Source organism: Leguminivora glycinivorella, chromosome Z (genome assembly GCF_023078275.1).
Source record: "Leguminivora glycinivorella isolate SPB_JAAS2020 chromosome Z, LegGlyc_1.1, whole genome shotgun sequence".
NCBI classification, from domain to species: domain Eukaryota; kingdom Metazoa; phylum Arthropoda; class Insecta; order Lepidoptera; family Tortricidae; genus Leguminivora; species Leguminivora glycinivorella.
This window is the reverse complement of record NC_062998.1, coordinates 45966746-45992198: the sequence shown is the minus strand read 5'-3', so window position 1 is coordinate 45992198 and position 25453 is coordinate 45966746. Positions and strand designations below refer to the sequence as shown.

General features: G+C 37.9%; 1 protein-coding gene across 1 annotated transcript in view; it reads left to right on the top strand.

Moving 5' to 3' along the window:
* LOC125240743 (cold shock domain-containing protein E1) overlaps window positions 1-25453 on the top strand; it is a 76509-nt gene that overhangs the window by 8148 nt on the left and 42908 nt on the right. Inside the window, exons 4-6 of the mRNA XM_048148791.1 lie at window positions 10132-10311; window positions 11463-11659; window positions 25239-25446. Coding sequence (XP_048004748.1) covers window positions 10132-10311; window positions 11463-11659; window positions 25239-25446 — 585 coding nt within the window. The remainder of the gene's footprint in view (window positions 1-10131; window positions 10312-11462; window positions 11660-25238; window positions 25447-25453) is intronic.

Here is a 25453-nt window from a genome sequence, read left to right as displayed (position 1 = left end):
CTAAAGAGATAGTTGGAAGGGTTCAGCGAGGTCATCATCCAGCTTACGTCATGGTTTGGTGGGGTGTGTCGTATCAAGGCGTCTCTGAGATCCATTTTTGCGAAAAAGGAGTAAAAATTTCAGCTAAAGGGTATCAGGATACGGTTTTAGAAACAGTAGTTAAACCACTCAACGATACAATGTTTAAAAATGTGCACTCGACCTTTCAACAGGACTCAGCCCCGGGTCATAAAGCTCGCACCAGTCGCACCACCCAGATTTGGCTGCAAAGGAATGTTCCGGACTTCATCAAGGCAGATGATTGGCCCTCTTCTAGTCCCGACTTAAATCCCCTGGACTATAAATTGTGGTCAGTGTTAGAGGACATGGTCTGCTCTAAACGCCATACCAATATCGATTCTCTAAAAAAATCTTTGAAGGTAGCAGTTAGTGGCAAATTTTCCAATGGAGACTGTGCGTAAATCTATAGACGAGTGGCCGGATCGTTTGAGGGCATGTATTATAGCTAAAGGCGGGCATTTTGAATAAAAAATATATTGTTTAGAAACCTTATTAACTTACCTACAAATGAACATTTACTTGTGGTAAATAAATTACATTATTTTAAAAATATGTTTATTTTCATTTGTAACAGAACTTATGGTTAGACTAGGTATGGATAGTACACGACGAAATGCTGTCAGTTTTATTTTATCCTTAATAAATAATTACACATCCTAAAAATACAGCCAGCCTTACGCCAGCCAGTATACGCGTTTCACACGCTTTTTTTTATTAAGGAGGCTTGATTTTGCTCAATTAATGAAACTATTCATCGACATGCGAATATAAATATCGAATCGCTGTTCACGAAATTTGGCACGTAGGTTACTTATAAGGTCTACGAATCCGCTAAGGAAGGATTTTTCAAAATTCATCCCCTAAGGGGGTGAAACGGGTGTCCAAAATTCGTATGAGGATCTACCTTTATTTTAAGAATATGAGCTTGAAACTTCATATAAAGACTATAAAGGTAATATTAAAATGGATAGAAACTAATTTCAGCGTTTTTGGATCTTTTATCCTTTAAGAGAGTTAAAATGAGGCTGGTTGAAGTTTGTATGGGGAATAAGTTTTATTTCAAGCTACAGCCTTGAAACTTGGTAAAAATGTACTTCAGAAGGGCAAAAACTAGTAGCTTGATAAACTTGACAAAATTCAGAAATTAAACCACTAATAAACATTACTATTTCATTAAGTACTTCAACAAGCTAATGCACGAATATGTTAAGCGCTACAAAAAAAAAAAGCATATAATTTTTTTGTTTAAAATTTAATAAGAATGAATTCTTTCATAGACACTTTTTTCATAACTCTAATACTTTTCTCAAAAATGAAGAAAAACCGTAAACCGGGACCTATTTTGTGCTGAAAGGGGGTGTTGCGTCAGGGGGACGGTAGGGGACGCTAGTGTGCGCAAAGCACCTTATCCTAAGGTACCATACTGCATTAAAGTTTAGCTGGTTTTTTTTTAATTTCCCATAAATTCGAACACAATTTGACCGAATCATATAAAAGCATTCGCAAAGTCGAGGTTCACACATGCACATTATGACGAATAGACGAACCTGATCATTGACTTTTAGCCGCACGTATATCATATCACACACCATACGCCCCAGTCTGTGCCCGATCGATCAAGGTTTACTCCTAGTTTTACTATATGCCTCGTTCCTGTGTATCCCTTTTCCGTGGAAGTAAAGGCTTGGGATGCCTTTGAGGATCAAAGGACTAGACATTTTCTACCGCTGGAACATTCCACCAGTGCCGCATACAAAAGCCACTCGACCAGTTTTCCGAAAATAAAGTTTAAATTATTTATGGTAAAAGGGTGATTCTCTGTAAGGATGTTCAACAAACAGTCCCCTGGCAATGATTTTTTAAAATATTTATTTATAAAATCAGAAATAGTTTGTATAATTTAATTAAGGCAAATGGGTTTTATTAAATTATACTAACTATTTAGGATTTCATTAATAAATATTTCAAAAAATCATTGCCAGGGGACTGTTTGTTGAACATCCTTACAGAGAATCACCCAAAAACATTAAAATGGTAGTATTAGGGAGACATTCATTTAATCACCATCTTCTTCAATCTTAATAACTCTAATAAGAAATAGTCCCGGGGGTTTTAGTTTCCAAGCTGATCAGTAGATCGACTAAGATTTCAAAGTATAAGTAGTAATTAGACCTATTTTAGTGTATGCATGTAACTGAGGACTTAAAAGGAAAATGCCGTATATTTCTTAGTGAAGTGGGGGGAATTCTGGCGTACTAAATTGCCATGGAACTGATAACAGCTAAATTCGGAGTGAGGCGCTAAATTTCAATTTCAAAAAAACAAGGAACTAGGAAATCTAGGTATAAATCTCCCTTATTAAGTTTTCATATTAAAAAATAATACTTGAACGTTTTTCTGTTTTTTTTAATCATCCAATTATTCCAATTAATCGAATATTTGATAAGAACTGAGTGCGTGGGGTGAGGCATTCTGCTTACTTCTTTGTCCACGAATGGTTTCTTTGTTTTGTAAATAGGTATTAGTTTGATTTTTAAGATAAATAGGTGTTAACTTGTTAGCAATAACATTATCCGCATTAAGAATTGATCGAAGTTGGTTTCAGTGACGTCTATCTATTAAATATATTACTTATAAATAAAAAATAATGTTTATAGAAATTATCCGTTTATCCGGATAATTTCACTTGGATTATTCGAATATTTTCGGATAAAAATATTGGCGGATATTCGAATATCCGGATTGCAAACCCTAGCTGTGCCCTACCACACAAAGCGGAATATCATTCGCTATGCCCTACCTCCTACCAAAGCTGTGTAGATTATAAAATTTGCTAGCCCATTGGACCATGCGGATCACTCCGGACTACTTTAATAGACTAGTTTTATTTACTCAAACTTTATTTCAAATAAAGTATGCCGGTCTTGCCCGTACTGACCTTAATTTTTAAAACGTTAATATGGTATCGTCTTCATACTAGTGGCTGATGAAAGCAGAATTGGACAAATTTAGGAACGTGACGAAAAACGAACATGTCTACCCAAGAGTATACCAATGAAATGTTAACATGAATTGTCATTTAAATAAAAAAATATACATCATGCACTTAGTAAAAATATTTAGTATGTCATTATTTCATAAATTGTAATTTCATATTAAATATAATACCTAGTATTAGCAGGGTGCAAAGCGGGTGGAGGGGGTAGCTAAAACGCGCACAGCGCTCACTACGGCCAAAATTGACATCTTTATCGCTGACTTACGCTGTCAAATCCATATTGCAATAAACATTTTCATATCGTTTTTGAGATAAATTTAATATGGGCCTAGTAAAATTTGTTACGGAGAATTGTAATAACTCCAAGAAAAATAGCGACTAATATATTCTAGCAATTTCCAAGACCGTGGTGGAAACGAAACCACCGTTTAAGTGGATAATTGCCGTAAGAAGAAAAGTGTCATCTAACCTCTGAAGTTTTACTTAAAATGCGTAATCATTTGATACAAGTATTGAATTGAATTTACGGTGAATTTATAGTGCAAATTTTATTGGAGGTAGAAAAGCCGACGTGGAAGCCAATCCCAGTTATGTTCGAAAATCATTTTATTTGTTTCCTCATCTGTGCTCCTGTTTACAAATCGAAACGGATTGACGAAAATGCTTAAATATCGAGGTTTCAATGGGACGAAGGAGCACGAGAACAATAGAAGCAGAAGCAGTTCATCCACTGAAAGCTTATCACATTTTAAATAAAATTCCTGAGAACTTATTTCATCGCATTAATGTGATATCTAGTAAACCTCCAATATTTTCAAGTAAATGAAACAAGTTTTTGTTATGTATATTATAATTAAAATTTATTATTGTAGCTAGTTTGTTTTTATTTTACAATAAACCCTGTACCCTGTAAATGATATTTATATATAAGCCTATGAAAATGACATAGCATAGCAGTGAACTGATCAACAATTTCATAAGCCAATGATTTAATTATACTTTGCACATAAGTACAAATGGTGGAATAATGTCTTGAATCTCTAGAACTAGCTAGCTACCACCAATTTCTTGCCTTTATTCATCGTCTCAGGTTGGAAAATGATTTCGTGAGTGATGTCACGAAACCCCGTTTTAGTCAACAGTTTGTTAATTTCTCACTGAAAACATCAATTTTAATGTTATTAGCGATCATGTTATAACCACCAACGTCCAAAATTGTCTAATATAGAAAATAACACAAGATTTCATTAATTTTTTCACAATGTTTACTTACTTCTCGCTTGACAGCGGTGATAATATTGTCCATAATGGTCACCTGTCACGTGGCGTTGTCGTCGCGCACGAGAACCTCTTCTCGGGTATACATACAGTACATATTATAAGAAGAATTCTATTTCTTATATTTCGAAATGCGCATTCGGTAAAATAAAAACATATAGCAGCCAGAAATTATATATGACCGCACATACGACATACGTGTACTTACTTTATTAATAAGTGAAGGCTCAAAAGCTTGCGAAAATGAAATGAAATGAAATGAAATGAAATATTTTATTGTGTGTTGAGTTTAGGTTACAATGGTTGCAGGTCTAATAGCTCATAATGTTATCCTCCAAACCCTACCACGCTGGTATACACACATTAGTTCCACATATCTACTAAATTATTCAACTAAAAATTAAAATTATCATTATACACATATTAAGTCCTTATTCTAAATCATCAGTATTATTGTCATTAAAAAAATCATTTAAACTATAATAACATTTATTTATCAGCCATTGCTTAGTCATTTTTCGAAATCTGCTGAGATTCTGGTCTTTAAACCTATCTGGTAACTTATTAAATATTGTGATGCACATCATATAAGTGTTATCTGATGTCAACCTTAACCTAGCGTATGGCTTGAAAATTTTATGTTTGTATTGAGGACGAAGTTCACGTGATGATAGTTCCTGTGCAAGCTGAAACAATGCCTGCGATCAGTTAAGCTACGGCTAACTAGGCGCTACTATAATTAGTGCATAATACATTTTGCAAATAATCAGATCCAAATTAAATTCGAGTTTTAAACTCTTATAGAAGACCCCAATTCAAAATCGGAAAAATGGCCTGTAGACTTTAGAGGTTAATAATCCCCACCATCCCATCATGCCATCGCCCATCTATCCACACTTTCAAGAAATATGATTTTTTCGAGTGTGATGGAGTTAAGTATTTTACTTCTTCATGTGCGTCGTGTAATCATCAGTGATCGGTTTTTTGGATTCGACATGGGGTGAACGACCTCAATCATTATGTTAGTATGGATATGCCCCGGGAATCCGGGCTTAATGTTGTTAGAAAAGGCAAAAAAATATGTACAATGTCCCCAATGCCAAATGGTTTTATTGCTCAACCAAAAATATAAAGCAACAACATTAACATTATAAACTTAAACTAAAAATAGTACATAACGTAATAGGCCTTACTAACATGCGATTTCATAACCACTATAAATCTCTCCAACAATTTAAAAATGTGAACTCCTTAGCTTTGATAGATTTGATAGCACTTCTTTCAATATTTTCAAAAATATTTGAGAAGGTTATTTACAATCGATTGTATCAATATTTCGAGTCTCGTAATTTATTTGCAAACGAACAGAAAGGTTTCAGAAAAAACAAATGTATCAATATGGCCATTTTTGAGCTTTTGCAAAAAATAATGAAAGAAATTGATGAAAAGAGACCTGTTGTTGCTTTGTATATGGACATGTCCAAAGCCTTCGACTTTGTTGATCATAATATTTTGCTAGAAAAATTATTTAACTATGGCATCCGCGGTAATGTTCACAATCTCATAAAATCTTATCTAATTGGTCGAAAGCAACTAGTTAAAATCAGCAAATTATGCTTCAAATCAAGGACTGAAATGTACGTGTCATCAGACTATAAAGATATTAAATATGGAGTACCTCAAGGCAGTGTGCTAGGTCCATTGCTTTTTCTTATTTATATAAACGACTTGCCGCAATGTATAGATCATCCCATGATTCTTTTTGCCGATGACAGCACTATTATATTTACCGGAAATGACCCACAATCACTAGAAGCAACTATAAACAAAGCCCTGGAGACGGTAATTGATTGGCTTAATATGAATAATTTACGAATTAACTTAACTAAAACTAATTACATGAAATTTAAGCAAAGAATTGACAAAATACCGAACCTCACTGTTTCATATAAAGACCACCTTATAGACGAGACAGATTTGACAAAATTCTTAGGATTAAGTTTAGATAATAAGTTGACATGGAAAGATCAGATTGACATTGTATGTAAAAAACTTAATTCACATTCTTATGCTTTATATAATCTAAGTAAAAAAGTAAATGAATCGGCAGTATTAACAGCTTATCAAGCTTATGTTACCTCAGCTTTGAGATATGGCGTCATATTTTGGGGTAACTCTACAGATCGACTAAGAGCTTTTAAAGCCCAGAAAAAATGTTTACGTTCGATGTGTAATTTACAAATAGATGATACATGCAAACCACATTTCATTAAATATAATATTCTAACATTGCCTTGTCTGTATATCTTTGAATCAGCCGTCTATGTCAAAAATAATATTAGCCAATTCTCTGTTTCCAATAGCGCTCGGCGATGTAATCAAGTTTACACACGTTCAATAAAAACGGCTCTTCTTGCGAAAAGTATTTTCGGTATGGCACCTAAGATTTACAATAAATTACCAAACAACATACTAGAATTAGGTGACATGGTAGATTTTAAAAAAAGTCTATTTAAATTTTTGGCAAGGAAAGCCTACTATTCTATTAAAGAATTTCTCTCCGATTCTGAATTGTAGAATATCATTAAGATTAGGTTTAGTCTCAGGTCTTATTTGTTTAATATTTGCTGCATGCTCAATCGCCACAAAAAATATTTGTATGCCTACAGGCAAAGCATAGCGACACTGACACAACTCCATGTAAGATCTATATGTACCTATGTTTACAAATAAAATATGATTTATGATTTATGATTTATGATTTGATATTCTTACAATAAAATTTAGAAACACAATTTAAATTTAATGTTCGGTTTGTATAAATATCATGATAGATGTTAGGTAATACTTTGTGGAGGTTCTAATATATTTTGCTTAATAGAGTGTAGAGATTAGGAAAAGAATATAAGTTTTTGTCTCAACTGGTTGCCATGTAAGAGTAAAAAGTTCCGTAGAGATAATTTCGTCGTATCAATATTAACTTTTCTACTTGATATCCCGCGAGGGTGAATCCAAAAAACCGATCACTGGTAATCATGTATACTTATATTTAGTTTGCGCCTGGGGTTCCTACTAAACGCGGTATCTCTTATCGTAGCAACATCATGACCTCACTTATCACCGCACATTAAGCTATTTGCTTACAAACAATGTGACTTCAGAAACATATTAGTTTTTAAAACTATATACTTAGACCATTTCAAAATCGCCTAAATCGAACCATTATAGGTTTCACAGAAATTTAAGATAGCGGGCGAGCACTTGCACACGATGTAAAGTTTACGGAACTGTTATCTTCTATTTTTTTAAACGTAAATTTAAAGATTAATTGTACAAAAAAACTTCATAGGTTAAATAAAAACACTCAAGCGACTAGGTCCTGTAGAATCTCGGAGGAAATAGAACTGTAGTAGCCTTTCAGTTACTTACCCCTCTGCCCAAAAACTTGAACAAATGTTCAAAAGTCACGTAAATTAAATACAATTTCATAATCGATTTATGGTCATTCACAAAATCGCTTCCCCACGGATCACTGGTAATTAAATATGCCCGAATATGCCATGAGCACATGTAATAAAGACTGTATCGTTAAATATGGGGACAACTTTGAGTAGCCGTATTTATTTGCTATTATATTTTTTTCTTATAACAAGACATGGGCTTAATAAGGCACATAATAAGGTACGCATTTTGTCCTAGAAACTCGACGTAAAGCATGTGGTTTAGACAGCATTGACTAAATCCTCCCGAGTACCAATTACGATTTCGGACAAATGCTACTAGAAAATTCACAAAGTGCGTACAAGACGACACAATTGCGAAAAAAAATTGTACAGTGCGAACCTCAACGACACATGATCCACAAAGCAGAATATCTAGACATAGTCTAGCCACTGTTATTTAAAAAAAATAAAGTTCATGATCTGTGTATGGCGGCCATTTAGAGAATGTGGCATGGTGCTTACGCTAACTCCGACTTTATATCGATCTGGTTTAGGCACTGTTCAAACACCATGAATGTCTATTAGACATTGGCCTATGCCTAATTTTTTTTATCTATTTCTCTCATCCTGCTTGTATCAAATATTTACGGCAAACCGGAACGTTGCTCAAAAATGCGTTTTTTTAAATTATATAAATTCACCGCATTTATTCTGCAAGTACCCAATTGAACAACCATGAAGAGGACTCTTAAAAAATATATTTTGGCAGCATATTAACCTTTGTTTGTCGAAATCGTACAAAAAGTCTTTGAGATATTCTCAAATTAAGCCAGATTAGGGGTTGTCCGAAGTGTATTTGCTAGACCTTAATGAAAGTACCATAAAGTCCCTAAAATAAAAAAAATATCAGACCTTCTTATATCAAATAGTACTTACCAATACCTTCAGATCATACTCTCGGACCATAATAATACAAAATTATGCACATGTCAACATTTAGACGAGGTTTGTTGTGTCCCTATAATTAACGATACAGTCCTTAAACACTCAGCCACCTCAAGCTTATAAAAATAAAGTATAAAGTTCCATATGTACGCAATTTTAGTCATTTTTTGTTGTTCTTATATATTTTAGATAAAAATATTTTTGTCATATGTCAGATTAATGCCATTTATCCAATCACGTAGAATCGAGTTATAACTCGTTTGCAGATAATAAATACTTTTTCTAACGGGACGTACGATAGTTTTTATTTACGAGGCTTGATTTTAAGATTATGTAAGAATCAACTTAATTGTAATTATAATTATTGACGAGGATGATATGCCATACGTTTGAATGCATCCTATTGAGCATGTGTTGTCTTTTTGTCAAAATGTGCGTGTGTACTGACACGTATTTTTGGCATGTGTTATTTCCTCACCCCCCGCGAAATTCGGCAGACTTTTTTGTAAACAAATGCAACATGAAGGCGCCTCCGGTTTATTTTTCCTCCGAGTGTAGAATGCATAGATTATAAGACCTTTCGCTCGGGCGTCAAAAGGCAGTATGCAAACGTACGAACTTACCATACCTACGTCGGCCGTTTAATCATAGTTCCATATTGATTGGTATTTAGACTGTATGAATTTATACCTACATTTGCAACTGTAGGTCCGTCTTGGACGATCGATGACGTTGACGTGCCATAGTTAGCAGTGGCGGCTGGTGAAAATTTCGGCTAGACAACACCAAAGCAAAAAGAAACTTAACGTTAGGTACTTTATTCGTAATCAATTTTAGGCAAGCCGGTGGGAATCAGCTTGTATGGACCAGCCGCTGCTGATAGTTAGTGTCTGGTAGCTATAAATATAATGAGCTTTACTACAAGACCCCTATAAATGACTTTTAATATAAAATAGAAAAAAAAATGTTTTTTATCATGTAGAAACGTCTGCGAGCGATATTATATATTTTTAAATTAAAGGAAAAATTTAAAAATTCACACCTCCGGCAGGACTCGAACCAGCGACCTCTGGCCTTATGGCCCCGGCAAGGCCAGAGGTCGCAGGTTCGAGTCCTGCCGGAGCGGAGGTGTGAATTTTTCCATTTTTCCTTTAATTTAAAAATATAGAAAAAAAACTTACCTATACTATTTAGTTTCTCTAAATTTACTTAGCCGTAAAGTTACGGAATTAAAAAATAACACCGTGTACATGCGAGTAAATCTTCTTTTTTACTTTGATATGCAAAAGCATATAGTAGATTGTTATCGCTTTCTATTAAGGACACGTTAAACACTTTTTGAATTACACAACATGAGTTTGTGTCGAAGTGAATTCATATTGATTGATTCTTATTTTCCTGTTTTAGCATTCCTACGGATTCATACAGTGTTGTGAGAGGCAGGCGCGTCTGTTCTTTCATTTTAGCCAGTTTAGTGGAAACATTGAGCATCTCAAGATCGGGGATCCCGTGGAGTTTGAGATGACTTACGATCGCCGCACGGGCAAGCCTATTGCCTCTACAGTCACCAAAATAGCACCTGAAGTGGTGAGTACAGGTTTTGTTTAACCTTTTGAAAGCTTTATGTTATAGAAATACACATCACTCAAACAGCAAGACCCCTGGACTTTAGGTTTTCTAGGCGTCCAAGGGGTTCATTTCCTATGACTGATTTTCTGATATTGTAGGTACATAAAAATGTCATTTTATATTTAATTTAATTTTGTTCTCGTTTTTATTAACAATATCTGGGCGACCGAGCTTCGCTCGGTTCTATTTTAATATATCACGCTTTAGATAAAAAAAAACTCTTAAAACCCTGACACCTACGATCTATCTGCGTACATTAGACCGACCTCGTGCGACTGAGCTAAGCGGAATCGATGCGCGCGCGGCGAAATTAAGGACCATATTTTACGTTTACAAATGCGAAAGAAAAACTCATGAAAACTCGAAAATTCGCGTTTTCCGGGATCTAAGGCTACGCTAGATCGATTTTCACCCCGAAAACCCCCACAAAACAAATTTCAGCGAAATCGTTAGAGCGGTTTCCGAGATCGTCGGTATATATAAATAAATATATAAATAAATAAATAAATAAATAAATAAATATACAAGAATTGCTCGTTTAATAGTATAAGATTCCTAGTGTTTTCAGGCACTGAAGTTATACTGAATAGTTATGAATTGTTTACTGTACAATACCATAGTTAATAAAGATAAAAACCTCAAAACTCATCTAGTTATCACTTTCATTTTGGACCAAACAGATGTATCCCATAATATTTCTTAGGTATTTGAGTATTGTGATTAACATTGCTGATTCATAGTGTAACTGTAGACTTACGATTCAATTCTGTGCTTCAGAAATACCTGTCTATGTCTTAGTTAAAAAGTAGCACAAAGTGCAAAAAATAAAAAAAAAACACAAAACCAACTTTATCCCTGAAATGGATATTCAATTATTTTGACACAGATTACAGTACAGCCAGCAGTAAACAAAGTTAAACGAACGATTTCTTGTAGTTTGTTATAGGCTCTATTCAGATTTTAGGAACGTCTCTTACGGCATGCTTTTTCGGTATATTCCCAATGCGGATAAAGGTAAAACATGAAAACTCGACGCATATTTTGCCGTTGTTTGCATAAATGTTAAAAAAGTGAAAAACAGCGAAGCGAATACCGTTATATTTGTTTAGGTATTGAGCGAGGCGCGAGTAACGGGCACCGTGACCACCGAAGTGAAGGGCGAGGGCTCCGGCGACAACACGGGCAGGATATCGTACGAGAACCGCGGCGAGTGCTTCTTCTTGCCTTACACGAAGGACGACGTCGAGGGCAACGTCACTCTGCACACAGGCGACGCTGTCAGTTTTCAGATCGCTACCAATCAGAGGTGAGGAACACATCCTTACACATTTCACAGTTGTTGACAATGACACCATGTCCGTTTACTACGATGTCGGTCATCCATTTATTACACGGATTACACCAGAGCAACAGGTTCACGACAGGTATGTCTATATGAAAGCGTGACGGGAGGGGGTTTGCTGTGACGTGAATAATAGATGCTTTATGTTATTTTTCACCTTAGATGAGTTCGGTGACACTTCCTAAAATTCTGATTTACGCATACTATGTTTGCTAAATATTCTTGCGAACTAAATTATATTTTTGTGTAAAATAAAGAGAAATGTATAAAAACTATAGCATATAATATTGCATTATCAAGGTTTGTTAATTAAATTTCATCAAAAATATGAGAGAAAAATAATATTATTTTTAAATAACACAATTGATAAAACAGAACTTACTAGGGGGCGGATGTTCCGTTTCATACATTATTTATAAGTAAGAATTATAATTTTTAAGAAATATTTTTTGTCTCGTATTTGATGGAATCTATTTAATGAGCACTGTTTTTTTTTAATTAACCTCTTTTGTGTCCCACTGCTGGGCAAAGGCCTCCCCTCGTTTTCTCCACTGATATTGCAATATATTCAAAAAAGTATAAATTATTTTTCAATAATATTAATTCAGAATTTTTGAAAGTGTCAGAACTTATCTAAGGATAAATGGTATAGTCAATCACCAGATTTGGCCGTGTTTGACAGAAACACTGTTACTTCGCCTCCACGTTGCCGAAATGTCAATGTGATTCTATGATCCGTCGTCGTTCATAGCTTTAGATTGCGATTCGTATCTTACGTTGGCGTCGAAAAGGTTCATTTGTAAGGGGTGAAATAAAGTATTCATGCGGTTTCTAGGTTATTAAGTAGTTAATTTTATCTAACAGGGTTTACAATTGAAAATGCGCCCCTATTTTCGGGTTGTCATCCCAAAAAATAGATGTAATGACTTATTTAATACTTATCTATTTCTTGTCCGTTATAATGTGTAAATTTGGCGGTGGAGTAAATAGGCACTACAAGCGACGCACTATGGGGCGAAACGAAGAAAATGCGGACATTCGTACTTTTTTCCGAAAAACGAATTTAAAAAAATACTATTCGATATGAAATAATATGGCGAACAATACATGTGCTACAGCGATTGTTAATATACCTAGATGTCTAAAGAGCTCTCAAAAATGACCCCACGAATATTGTGCCACGGTAGGCGGGGCCTAAAAATTGTGCCACGGAGCTTGTCAGTGCGCTAATGACGGCCAGTCGGAACAGTCGTAGTACGGCATATTTAGAATATATGTTTACAAAAAGAATATGCCGTACTGTTTTGTAATATCATGTGCTAGTCGTTCCAACAAATACGGAGAAAAATATGGGATTAAGTTTCATGTGTAATTTGGCGAGGATCATAATTATTTCGATTTATTTTGTACGAGCTACTTTTGTATGGGGATGATGTTATGCAATATTTTTAATATCCATTGATATTTAAAAACTTTCATTTTTGTATAATTTTATTAATATCGCGCGACCATGTTTGCCTGCCTGCTGTGCGGCCGACATAACATAGGCCAGTAAACATGTTTAAACACATGTACGTGCCAGTGGCATAGGAGTTCGATTATTTTGATCACAGACCTTGTGTCACCGGCATAGTGGTTTAAATGGCCAATCTGAACACATTCGTGGACACGTATGGTATAGCATACGCGTAGTCATTTGTTTCCTTTGGTCTATGACAGATGACGTCACTAACGCCGCGTCTTGCGTGAGCGACGAACCCGCGACGGCGACGCGATGCGATGCGATGCGACGAAATCAAACCTTCTATCTCTATGGACTTGTCTTAGGTGGGCGACGGAACGCGACGGCGATGCGACGCGACGAACTAGCGATGAACATGCGAATGTTAAGCGACGCGATGCGACGCGATGCGATCAAACCGCTGTGTTCATATGGGAGTGTCTTGCGTAAGCGACGGCCCGCGACGGCGATGCGACGCGATGCGATGGCGATGGGCGCGCGATCAAGCTATTTGATTTTTAGAAGCAAATACAATACGTAGAGAGGTCGGACTAGAGAAATAACGATTGATTACTAGTCTCACATTTCATTCTTTATATTTTCTTATAATAAAAATTCAAAATATTCAAATTAACATAAGTTGACCAAAGGAGTAATGTGCCTAAAAAGTAAGGAAATTACAACTTTTGTAACTTGTATTGACAGCCTTTGATTATGTGCACGGTGATACGAGATTGTCTGCGTAAAATATTAAAATTTAAGTGTGAACTAAAAATATGAAACACTAGTGCGATGACCTTACGATATATGTACTAGCACTTGACTTTGGTGAATAGGATCACAAAATTAACTAGTTATTACAACGGGCTCGTAGCCTAGCGGTTTCGACGTCTGGACGCCGCCCCAGCGGTGTGAGTTCGAACCTCGGCTGAGGCGTGCTTTTGCAGTTTTATTTTTGTTTCTTTCATTTTCTATTATTTGATTGTTTACTTTTTTCTTTCTGTAAGAATCTACATTCTTATTTTTATTTTATTTTTAATAACTCCGGCTTTTATACTAAAAAGGAAAGGTACCCATGCAAAAAAAATATAATGAGCAGGGACCGGCCCGCTATCCCTTATACGGGGTTTTGTATGGGTATTTCGTTAGGCTTAACTTACCCTACCCTTTTGACGCGATACCCTTTTATTTTGCTTTTAAAGCCCTAACGAAAGCGCTTACCTAAAATAGCCCAATACCCTTTCAAAACCCTTATCATCGGCTCAGCCTAACGCCATAAGGGTAAGCCTTATACTGGGTTTTATTTGCTTTCCCTTATAGCATATCGTGCGAGTTTAAATCCTGTACCTCGCTCATAAAGCACACATTACTCCGAACGAAATAACATACGATCGTTACCTACGGTGGCACTGTGTGTGATATTTGCGCGTTTCTGTTTGATGGAAACGGCTGTAGATAAAATAAGGTTCAATTTTCAATACCAAATACTTATAGTTATGATAGTCTCCTTCTTTGCTCAGGTGTAACATAGGCAAACGCTGCTTTTTAGGGTTCCGTAGTCAACTAGGAACCCTTATAGTTTCGCCATGTCTGTCTGTCCGTCCGTCCGTCCGTCCGCGGATAATCTCAGTAACCGTTAGAACTAGAAAGCTGAAATTTGGTCCCAATATGTATATCAATCACGCCAACAGAGTGCCAAAATAAAAAATGGAAAAAAAAAATTTGGGTACCCCCCCCTACATGTAAAGTGGGGGCTGATAATATTTTTCATTCCAACCCCAACGTGTGATATATTGTTGGATAGGTATTTAAGAATAAATAAAGGGTTTACTAAGATTGCTTTTTGATAATATTAATATTTTCGGATATAATCGCTCCTAAAGGAAAAAAAGTGCGTCCTCCCCCCCCTCTAACTTTTGAACCACAAGCTTAAAAAATATGAACAAAATCACAAAAGTAGAACTTTGTAAAGACTTTCTAGGAAAATTGTTTTGAACTTGATAGGTTCAGTAGTTTTTGAGAAACATATGGAAAACTTCGGAACCCTACACTGAGCGTGGCCCGACACGCTCTTGGCCGGTTTTTTTTATCGGACTTGTCTTGATGAGTACCCGATGTCTAGCTGATGCTGAACCCTGGCTGCACCTAGGGGAACTCGGGTTTAGTGTAATACAGGCAAACGCTGATTTCGTCATCGGACTTGTCTTGATGAGTACTCGAGTGAGCAGTACCCGAAGTCCAGCTGATGCTGAACCCTGGCTGCACCTAGGGGAACTCGGGTTTAGTGTAACACAGGCAAACGCTGTTTTCGTCATCGGACTTGTCTTGATGAGTACTCGAGTGAGCAGTACCCGAAGTCCAGCTGATGCTGAACCCTGGCTGCATCTAGGGGAACTCGGGTTTAGTGTAACACAGGCAAACGCTGTTTTCGTCATCGGACTTGTCTTGATGAGTACTCGAGTGAGCAGTACCCGAAGTCCAGCTGATGCTGAACCCTGGCTGCATCTAGGGGAACTCGGGTTTAGTGTAACACAGGCAAACGCTGTTTTCATCATCGGACTTGTCTTGATGACTACTCAAGTGAGCAATACCCAAAGTCCAGCTGATGCTGAACCCTGGCTGCACCTAGGGGAACTCGGGTTTAGTGTAACACAGGCAAACGCTGTTTTCGTCATCGGACTTGTCTTGATGAGTACTTGAGTGAGCAGTACCCGAAGTGTAGCTGATGCTGAACTCTGTTTGCACCTAGGGGAACTCTGGTTTAGTGTAACACAGGCAAACGCTGTTTTCGTCATTGGACTTGTCTTAATGAGTATTTGGGTGAGCTGTACCCGAGATAGAGCTGATGCTGAAACCTGGCTGTACCTAGGGGAACTCGGGTTTGGTGTAACATAGGCAAACTCTGTTTGCGTCATCGGACTTGTCTTGACGAGGACTTGGGTGCGCAATAGCCAAGACAGCGTTGTAGCTGAGCCCTGGCGGTATCTAGGGCAACTCTGGTTTCGGTGCATTATAATATAGAAATATTTCATGCAATGTCAAGTTAGGCATAAAACATAATATTAACTGAACAAAAATCCTACCAGAAGTGAATATTAACATCAAGTAGTTAGAACAAATTTATTAATTTGCCATACATAAAACACTTTATTTATGTCTAAAAAAATACGTATGTATATCCATTTGAATATCAACATTAAGTACAATCGATTTCACTAATAGTAACACAGGGAATAAAGAGAATACTGGAGTTCCAAGCGTCCATAGACTGCGGTAACTATTTACTATCAGACGGGCTGTATGCTTGATTGCCACCAGAAAAGTATTTCTGTTTCAAACGATCTTCATAGAATTCACAACAATCAACAGAAATAGTTTGACAGATTCTATGGTACTACTCAACTCAACCAAGTACCAGTCATAAAGACGAGTCTAAGATATTTCACACGAAACATACTATGAACAGAAAACAGCGTTTATTTATATTGCACCGGTACCACCAGGTCTCAGCTACAGCACTGGCTTGGGTACTGCGCACCCAAGTCCTCATAAAGGCAGGGCCTATAACGGAAACCGGGTTTGTCTATGTTGCACCAAACCTAAGTTCCCCTAGGTACAGCCAGAGTTCAATATCAGCTTTACCAGTACTCATCAAGACAAGTCCGCTGACAAAAACAGCGTTTACCTATGTTGCACGAAACCCGAGTTCCCCTAGGAATAGCCAGGGTTCAGCATCAGCTCTACCTTGGTTACTGCTGACTCAAGTACTCATCAAGACAAATCCGATGACGAAAACAGCGTTTGCCTATGTTGCACGAAACCCGAGTTCCCCTAGGAATAGCCAGGGTTCAGCATCAGCTCTACCCTGGTTACTGCTCACTCAAGTACTCATCAAAACAAGTCCGATGACGAAAACAGCGCTTGCCTATGTTACACCAAACCCGCGTTCCCCTGGGAAAAGCCAGGGTTCAGCATCAGCTCTACCTTGGTTACTGCTCACTCAAGTACTCATCAAGACCAGTCCGATGACGAAAACAGCGTTTGCCTATGTTGCACGAAACCCGAGTTCCCTTAGGAATAGCCAGGGTTCAGCATCAGCTCTACCTTGGTTACTGCTCACTCAAGTACTCATCAAGACAAGTTCGATGACGAAAACAGCGCTTGCCTATGTTACTCCAAACCCGCGTTCCCCTAGGAATAGCCAGGGTTCAGCATCAGCTCTACCTTGGTTACTGCTCACACAAGTACTCACCAAGACAAGTCCGGTGAAGAAAACAGCGCTTGCCTATGTTACTCCAAACCCGCGTTCCCCTGGGAAAAACCAGGGTTCAGCATCAGCTCTACCTTGGTTACTGCTCACTCAAGTACTCACCAAGACAAGTCCGGTGAAGAAAACAGCGCTTGCCTATGTTACTCCAAACCCGCGTTCCCCTGGGAAAAGCCAGGGTTCAGCATCAGCTCTACCTTGGTTACTGCTCACTCAAGTACTCATCAATACAAGTCCGATGAAGAAAACAGCGTTTGCCTATGTTGCACGAAACCCGAGTTCCCTTAGGAGTAGCCAGGGTTCAGCATCAGCTCTACCTTGGTTACTGCTCACACAAGTACTCATCAAAACAAGTCCGATGACGAAAACAGCGCTTGCCTATGTTACACCAAACCCGCGTTCCCCTGGGAAAAGCCAGGGTTCAGCATCAGCTCTACCTTGGTTACTGCTCACTCAAGTACTCATCAAGACCAGTCCGATGACGAAAACAGCGTTTGCCTATGTTGCACGAAACCCGAGTTCCCTTAGGAATAGCCAGGGTTCAGCATCAGCTCTACCTTGGTTACTGCTCACTCAAGTACTCATCAAGACAAGTTCGATGACGAAAACAGCGCTTGCCTATGTTACTCCAAACCCGCGTTCCCCTAGGAATAGCCAGGGTTCAGCATCAGCTCTACCTTGGTTACTGCTCACACAAGTACTCACCAAGACAAGTCCAGTGAAGAAAACAGCGCTTGCCTATGTTACTCCAAACCCGCGTTCCCCTAGGAAAAGCCAGGGTTCAGCATCAGCTCTACCTTGGTTACTGCTCACTCAAGTACTCACCAAGACAAGTCCGGTGAAGAAAACAGCGCTTGCCTATGTTACTCCAAACCCGCGTTCCCCTGGGAAAAGCCAGGGTTCAGCATCAGCTCTACCTTGGTTACTGCTCACTCAAGTACTCATCAATACAAGTCCGATGAAGAAAACAGCGTTTGCCTATGTTGCACGAAACCCAAGTTCCCTTAGGAGTAGCCAGGGTTCAGCATCAGCTCTACCTTGGTTACTGCTCACACAAGTACTCATCAAGACAAGTCCGATGACGAAAACAGCGCTTGCCTATGTTACTCCAAACCCGCGTTCCCCTAGGAATAGCCAGGGTTCAGCATCAGCTCTACCTTGGTCTGCTCACTCAAGTACTCATCAAAACAAGTCCGATGACGAAAACAGCGCTTGCCTATGTTAAACCAAACCCGCGTTCCCCTGGGAAAAGCCAGGGTTCAGCATCAGCTCTATCTTAGGAACTGCTCACCCAATTAACTCATCAAGGCGAGTTGGATGACGAAAACGGCTTGTTTTTATGTTGGCAATTAACGTTTTCAATGTGTAATGTTAATGGTTAATTGTATTGATTTTCGCCCAACACTGTATATTTACATGCATACATACATATTTACATAATTATATTCATACATACATACCTACATACATTCATACATACCTACATACATTCATACGTACGAACGTACATACTGATCTATGGGCGACGATGATCATTTACCATCAGGCGATCCAACACTTCCTTGTCTCCCAGTTCATTAAAAATAATTTCTAGCCGTGTTCTACTTTTATCCAACGAAAACATGTTTCGTTGCAAAATTAAAAATGGGGCGCATAGTGCGGAGTGGCAACAGCGCATTTTCCTTCCTGTTCTTACAATAGCTTAGATTCATAATCCTGTCTCTTTTACGCAAGGCTCGACTACGCTTTAACAAAAGGGAAAGCCTTATAAATAGCGCTTAAAATAAGGGTAACCCTTATTAAAGGCTTGCAAGCCGTATCGGATAGCGCTAAGCCAATGCACAGGACTAGCTTTATTGTTTTGCTTAGTTTTTTGTAAGGGCTAGTCAAATGAATGGGCTTGCAGTTCGAAAGGGAGAGTCTCTCGATTGGGTCGTCCTTACGTTAGGGATTCCCAATGAAAGGCTTGTAGCGCGGAAGGGGTTGTCCGGTCCCTGATAATGAGACTACTCTTTAAGGGGCGTTCATTGTAATTCCTGCGATTCCTGCTTTTATTGTAACTTAAATAATAATATTATCCTAAACCAGAACTTCTTGTTGCCATATAAAAAAAAACATACATATAAGACATAGGTACCTTTGTGTCGATAGATATTTTTCAGTACAGATGGTGTTTTTTTTACGCACTAGTGCGAGAAGTGGTTCATTATATGCCAGGTCGAAACTTCGGAGGCTCATCTGTACTGAAAAACGTCGTACGATACACGTGCGAAAAGGAAATTCGTAACTCGTGTCGATTTAAAACACTCCCTTCGGTCGTGTTTTAATTTATCGCCACTCGTTTCGAACTTCCTTTTTTACGCACTTGTATCGTAATGTACTATTTTAAAGCACATAAAATTCGAATAAAATACACTGCTGACACGGGCCCGCTCACTGCTCAGTTCAGTCTGCGCCCAGCGCTCATAGACAGTGGACCTACGTTCGATAGTCCGGCGCACCGTGCTCTCGTAAGCGTAAGCAGCTAGATAGTTCTGAGAAGTGCTGTATAGGTACTGCGACTAAACAAATCTTGATCCTGTTGGTGGCAAACAGGCATACGGTCCGCCTGATTTTTACACATGCAATTTTATCCAAGAAATTTTACTTGAAATCTGATGAGAGTATGAATTATTATTATATTTCGGGACCAGGGGACCGATTTTTGAGTCTCACGCGTTCGAATTCAGAAAATTGTCACTGAAAATACTAAGCAATTCACTGTTTTCAACCGGTATTTTAGTGACAAATCCCATATGTGAGATTCAAAAACCGGCCCCCAGGATGAGGTTCTGGTTTTCATGGTGGAGTCGGGATATGGTCAACAAAACTGCTATTTTACTCATAATAACTCCACGATGTTTGGGCTTATTACATTTGGGCTGATGAGCAGCGTCGATCTTGATGATGTCCAAGGTCACATGATCGAGTCAGGAAATGAATAACAGAACTGCTATTCTACTTATCATAACTCGACCATGTTTGATCTCATTAGCCGGGCCAATAACACATGTAATTTTTTGCACACAGCTCAGCTCTTTGAAACTGTTTATTTTAAGTTACTTACAATTAGTAGGTACCATATAATAATAATATATTCATAAACTTTACAAAAAAGTTAACACATGAAACCAAAAGAATTGTTACTAGCAATTAAATTCAAAACTATCAAGATCATTCTTGCCTGTGTGTTGCGTTACCGGTGGCTCGCGTACCGAGCGCCAACGCCATCTATCAATGGCTATTTCACGAAATTGATGAACGCTCTAAGGAATAAGGGCTCTTAGTGTAGTGGTTATGCCAGTCGACGCTAGCGTTATAGCAGCATTTAAAAACACTGGGTTACACTGTATGACATTTTTTCATTTCAACATTAAGTAAATAGTATTCGTTATAAGTAAATAGTATACGTTAATTCGTCGCTCAATTTTGCCGTGAAGGACGGACAAATAAATAAGACACACACACACTTTCCCGTTTATAATATTAATATGCAAATAAGTAATTTAATCCACTCAAAATAAACAGATAACTAAACACCAATAACAATAAAAACTTAGAACTATCAAAATAAACTATTCCCTGTCGTTCCCGGTGCAAAAGTGCCCATGACGCTCGCAACGTTTCCGCGTTGAATTACAATGGACAGCTTTTGCACCAGGAACGACTCGGAGCGGGGGCTTTCTCCTTGTAATGGATTAAAATGAACATTAAGTTAATAAAAACAAAATGCAGTATTATTGTGTGCTACTTAAAACTTTCCTTGTTAGTATAAAACCCGGAGTTCTTAAAAAAAATAAGAAAGTAGAATCTTAGAGAAAGAAATAGGCAGGTAAACAAAATCAAATAATCCATACTGATTAAACTGGAAAGTGTGTGTGTGTGTCTGTTTGTTTGTCCGTCTTTCAAGAGAAGCCGCGGGCAAAAGCTAGTAGAACATGAAAGAAAAAAAGTAAATAAAAATGCAAAAAGAATGCGTGAGCCGAGATTCGAACTCACGACACTCATGGCGCAAACGATTCCACCTAGAAGTCAAACCAGCTAGACCATTTGCACATTGTGAAAGACGGCGAATCTTGTGATTCTAATCACCAAATGCTAGTGCCGAAGTTTCGCGCGATGGATACGCGATGACCTTGAGCCATCGCCGTCGCATCGCGTCGCATCGCGTCGCGTCGCCCGTCGCTCACGCAAGACAGAGCGTAGCGTCCCTAAACGTGTTAATTTAGAAAGTTGTAGAATAGAAATAGACGTTACGTCCGGTGTCAGTACGGCGTATTATGATCTTGGAACCACTTTTCGGCTGGCATTTCGGTGGCGACATCTAAGTAATTACATATTTAAGGGCCGGTTTTTTAGTCGCCAGATAAATATATCTACCAGATAAAGTTATCACTATCCTTTTCATCACACGTATAAATTACAGTGACAGCTGACATTTATCTGACAGATATTATTTATCTGGCGTTTGAAAAACCTGACCAGCCCTGAAAGGGTAAAATTTATAAAATGAAAGCCTACGTTTTACACCTGTTAACAATAGATGGCAACTGACAACAACCTGAACGTGACTGTACATTGATATACAGATATAAATTGAATTTATCTAGCAATAAAAATACTTATTATAGCGGCATACGTGTACGACATAATTATTATTTTCATATGCAGGTTGTTACTTCATAACAACGAATTAATTATGTAGTTATTTTTTAATATGCATAAAATTAAAATTATTTCTGCTTGGTTCATATGATCATAAAGCTAGGAACATACTACGCGGACGTCCGTCGTAAAACGACCGCGACCGCGACCTATCAGTGTGCACGGAATAAAACATCCAGAGAGCCAGATTTCGATCGGACGTCCGTGCGCTCAAGGCCACGTCCGCGTCCGTCGACCGATAGTTTGCACGGTTATGTGTAATTTCATTGTCCAGATTCCCGTCCGCGGTCGATTTACGACGGACGTCCGCGTAGTATGTTCCTAGCTTAAACCCATCCCTTTTCGTGTCAAAGTTTAGTCAAATATGAACCGCGAATTCTTAGCTGCCAGTACGTACACCAAAAAGGTTATTAGCCGAATAAAATCGCTGATTGGTAGTTAGTGACATTATATGCATTTCAGCTACACTTATCTGTGTGCATTAGTATAAAAGAGATGACTATTGTTTTGATCAGTTTTGATTACAGGGCCTGTAAACGTATTGTCTTGTGTAAATGTAGGCGTAATTGTGTATATGTGCTAAACGGTGCCGAGAATTTGAACGGTAATGTTCTTAAAAGCGGCTTCCATGTTTATCTTACTTCGTTGATGTGCTATAACATTTTTCAAAATAACGCATATTTAAGGCAAAAATAAATAAAGTGTGTTTTTCTTGTATGGCACCCAAATTTAGGTACCCTGTTTCAGGGAAACTATGAGTTACCTAGACTAACAACCTTCAGAATGTTATTTCTCTACTTTTCTAGACTACGAAATGATAAACAGCTAAGTTTAGTAGGCGCCACTTTGTCTGCTTAGTCCAAAGTCATCAAATATCGACATTTCACTTAATACCTTTTTCGTAAACAATTGACGTTTTTTGATCTTTTATGCTAAAACTAAAACAATGAAATAAGAATTTGACAATTTATTGGATCGTGTAGTAAAAAAATATTAAATAATAAAATTAAAAAATAGAATAAAAACAATTATTCATTATCTTATAATGGCATTTCAAAAAGATGACTTGGTTCATCTTCCTCGTCCATATTATTTTCAATAACTAATAATTCCAACGCTTCTGGAGGCAGCGGCTTAGTTGTTTAGTCAATCTTGGCCTCAGAAATGATATCTGAGGATCGGAAGATATCTTCATGTGTTTATTCTGCTACATTTTCTAGCATGATGTTCTTTTACATTGCGTAAATCCTTATTTCTTGCTTCTGATGCTTCTTCCGATAATTTTTCTATAGATTGCTTACCGAAATGTTGCACCACAAACCCAATACTTAATCTGGGACTCAAAGTCGTTAGATAACAATCTACAATTTTAGTAAAAAAGCCAATAAATTGTCAAATTCTTAATTCATTGTTGTAGTTTTAGCATAAAAGTATCAAAAAAACGTCATAAGTTTACAAAAAAGTTGTCGATATTTGATGACTTTTTGACTGGACTAAGCAGATAAAGGGGCGCCTACTAAACATGGCTGTTTATCATTTCGTACTCTAGAAAAGTAGGGAAATAATATTCTGAAGGTCGTTAGTCTAGGTAACTAATAGTTTCCCTGAAACAGGGCACCTAAATTTGGGTCCCATACAAGAAAAACACATTTTATTTATTTTTGCATTACATATGCGTTATTTTGAATGTTATAGCACATTTATTGTTCGCCATATTATTTCTTATCGAATAGTATTTTTTTGAATTCGCTTTTCGCAAAAAAGTACGAATGTCCGCTTTTTCTTCGTTACGCCCCATAGTGCGACGCCAACGCTCGAGGTAGTGAATATATTCATTTTTGATACTAAATGCCACAAATATATTATTTCTTCGACCCCTTTGCCTTTGCAGTAAATGTAGTGCAGTATTTGCACTAAATAAAAATACAAAAGTTACTATTTTAAATCCAGTCCCCACAAAACATCGTTTCATGCTAGAATCGGGTTTCATGCAGCTCCCACAAGGCTTCGTCGTTTGTAGAATATCGAATGATAAACTTACTCGGCACTTGTGGTGAACGCTTTATAAAGCTGGATTTCCCGTAGCTTACCTTGTGTGTTTGATATTTCACTATTTAGTTCGAACACTGCAAGTTTACTTGGAAAGCAAGCAATTCTCGCGTTGAGTGAAAATGATACAATACAATACAACACAACAATACAAATACTCTTTATTGCACACCTCAATAAAATACAAAGGAAAGTAACAACACAAAGGTAAACAACAGCAAGACAGAAATGACCGTATACGGGCGTAAAAATATTCATCTGAAATCGCAAAAAGGTTCAGCAGGTTTTGAATAACCTAACCACAAAATTAAAATTTTGAAAAAACCCCCGACCGCGACATACTGGACCGATTTTCATGAAACATGGCTAAGAACACTCCCGACTAACTCAGCTTTCAGACAAAAAAACTAAATCAAAATCGGTTCATCCGTTCGGGAGCTACGATGCCACAGACAGACACACACACAGACAGACAGACAGACAAACAGACAGACAGACATACAGACAGACGGACAGACACGTCAAATTTATAACACCCCTTCGTTTTTGCGTCGGGGGTTAAAAATCGCAGCTCATTTTTAAAACACTACGTGGTTGACAAAAATAAATTTATAAACAAAATTTAGAGTTTTCACTAGTAACTTCATCGATGACTATTATTATCTTAAACACGCAGTTCTACGGGCTACGTCGTAGCAGTTATGGCACTCGGTGCATGCAAAACTTGCAACTAAATGCGGGTGACGTGCGAAAATTATCTTCACTTGCTCTTATTTACTTACTAACTAGCTTTTGCCCGCGGCTTCGCCCCCCCTCCCCCATTTTAGGGATGTGGGGGGTTAGAAAGAGACAAGAATTGCCTATGTCACTCTCTATCCCTTCAACTATCTCCAGTTGAAAAACCACGATAATTCGTCGCTCCATTTTGCCGTGAAAGACGGACTAAGAAACATTTACACCTTATTTCTTTGACGGTAAACTTGAGTTTGTAGCAGAGTTCTGAACTTACATTAATTGTACAGGGGCACCCTAGGCGCGTGCCACGTGCGTTTCGAGAACCCCGTGCACCCGGTGAAGTACCATGGCGTGGTGTGCTCCATGAAGGACAACTTCGGCTTCATCGAGCGCGCCGACGTGGTCAAGGAGATCTTCTTCCACTACTCGGAGACTAAGACCAAAGAGGAGCTCGCGCTGGGCGACGATGTTGAGTTCATCATTCAGACTAGAAATGTAAGTG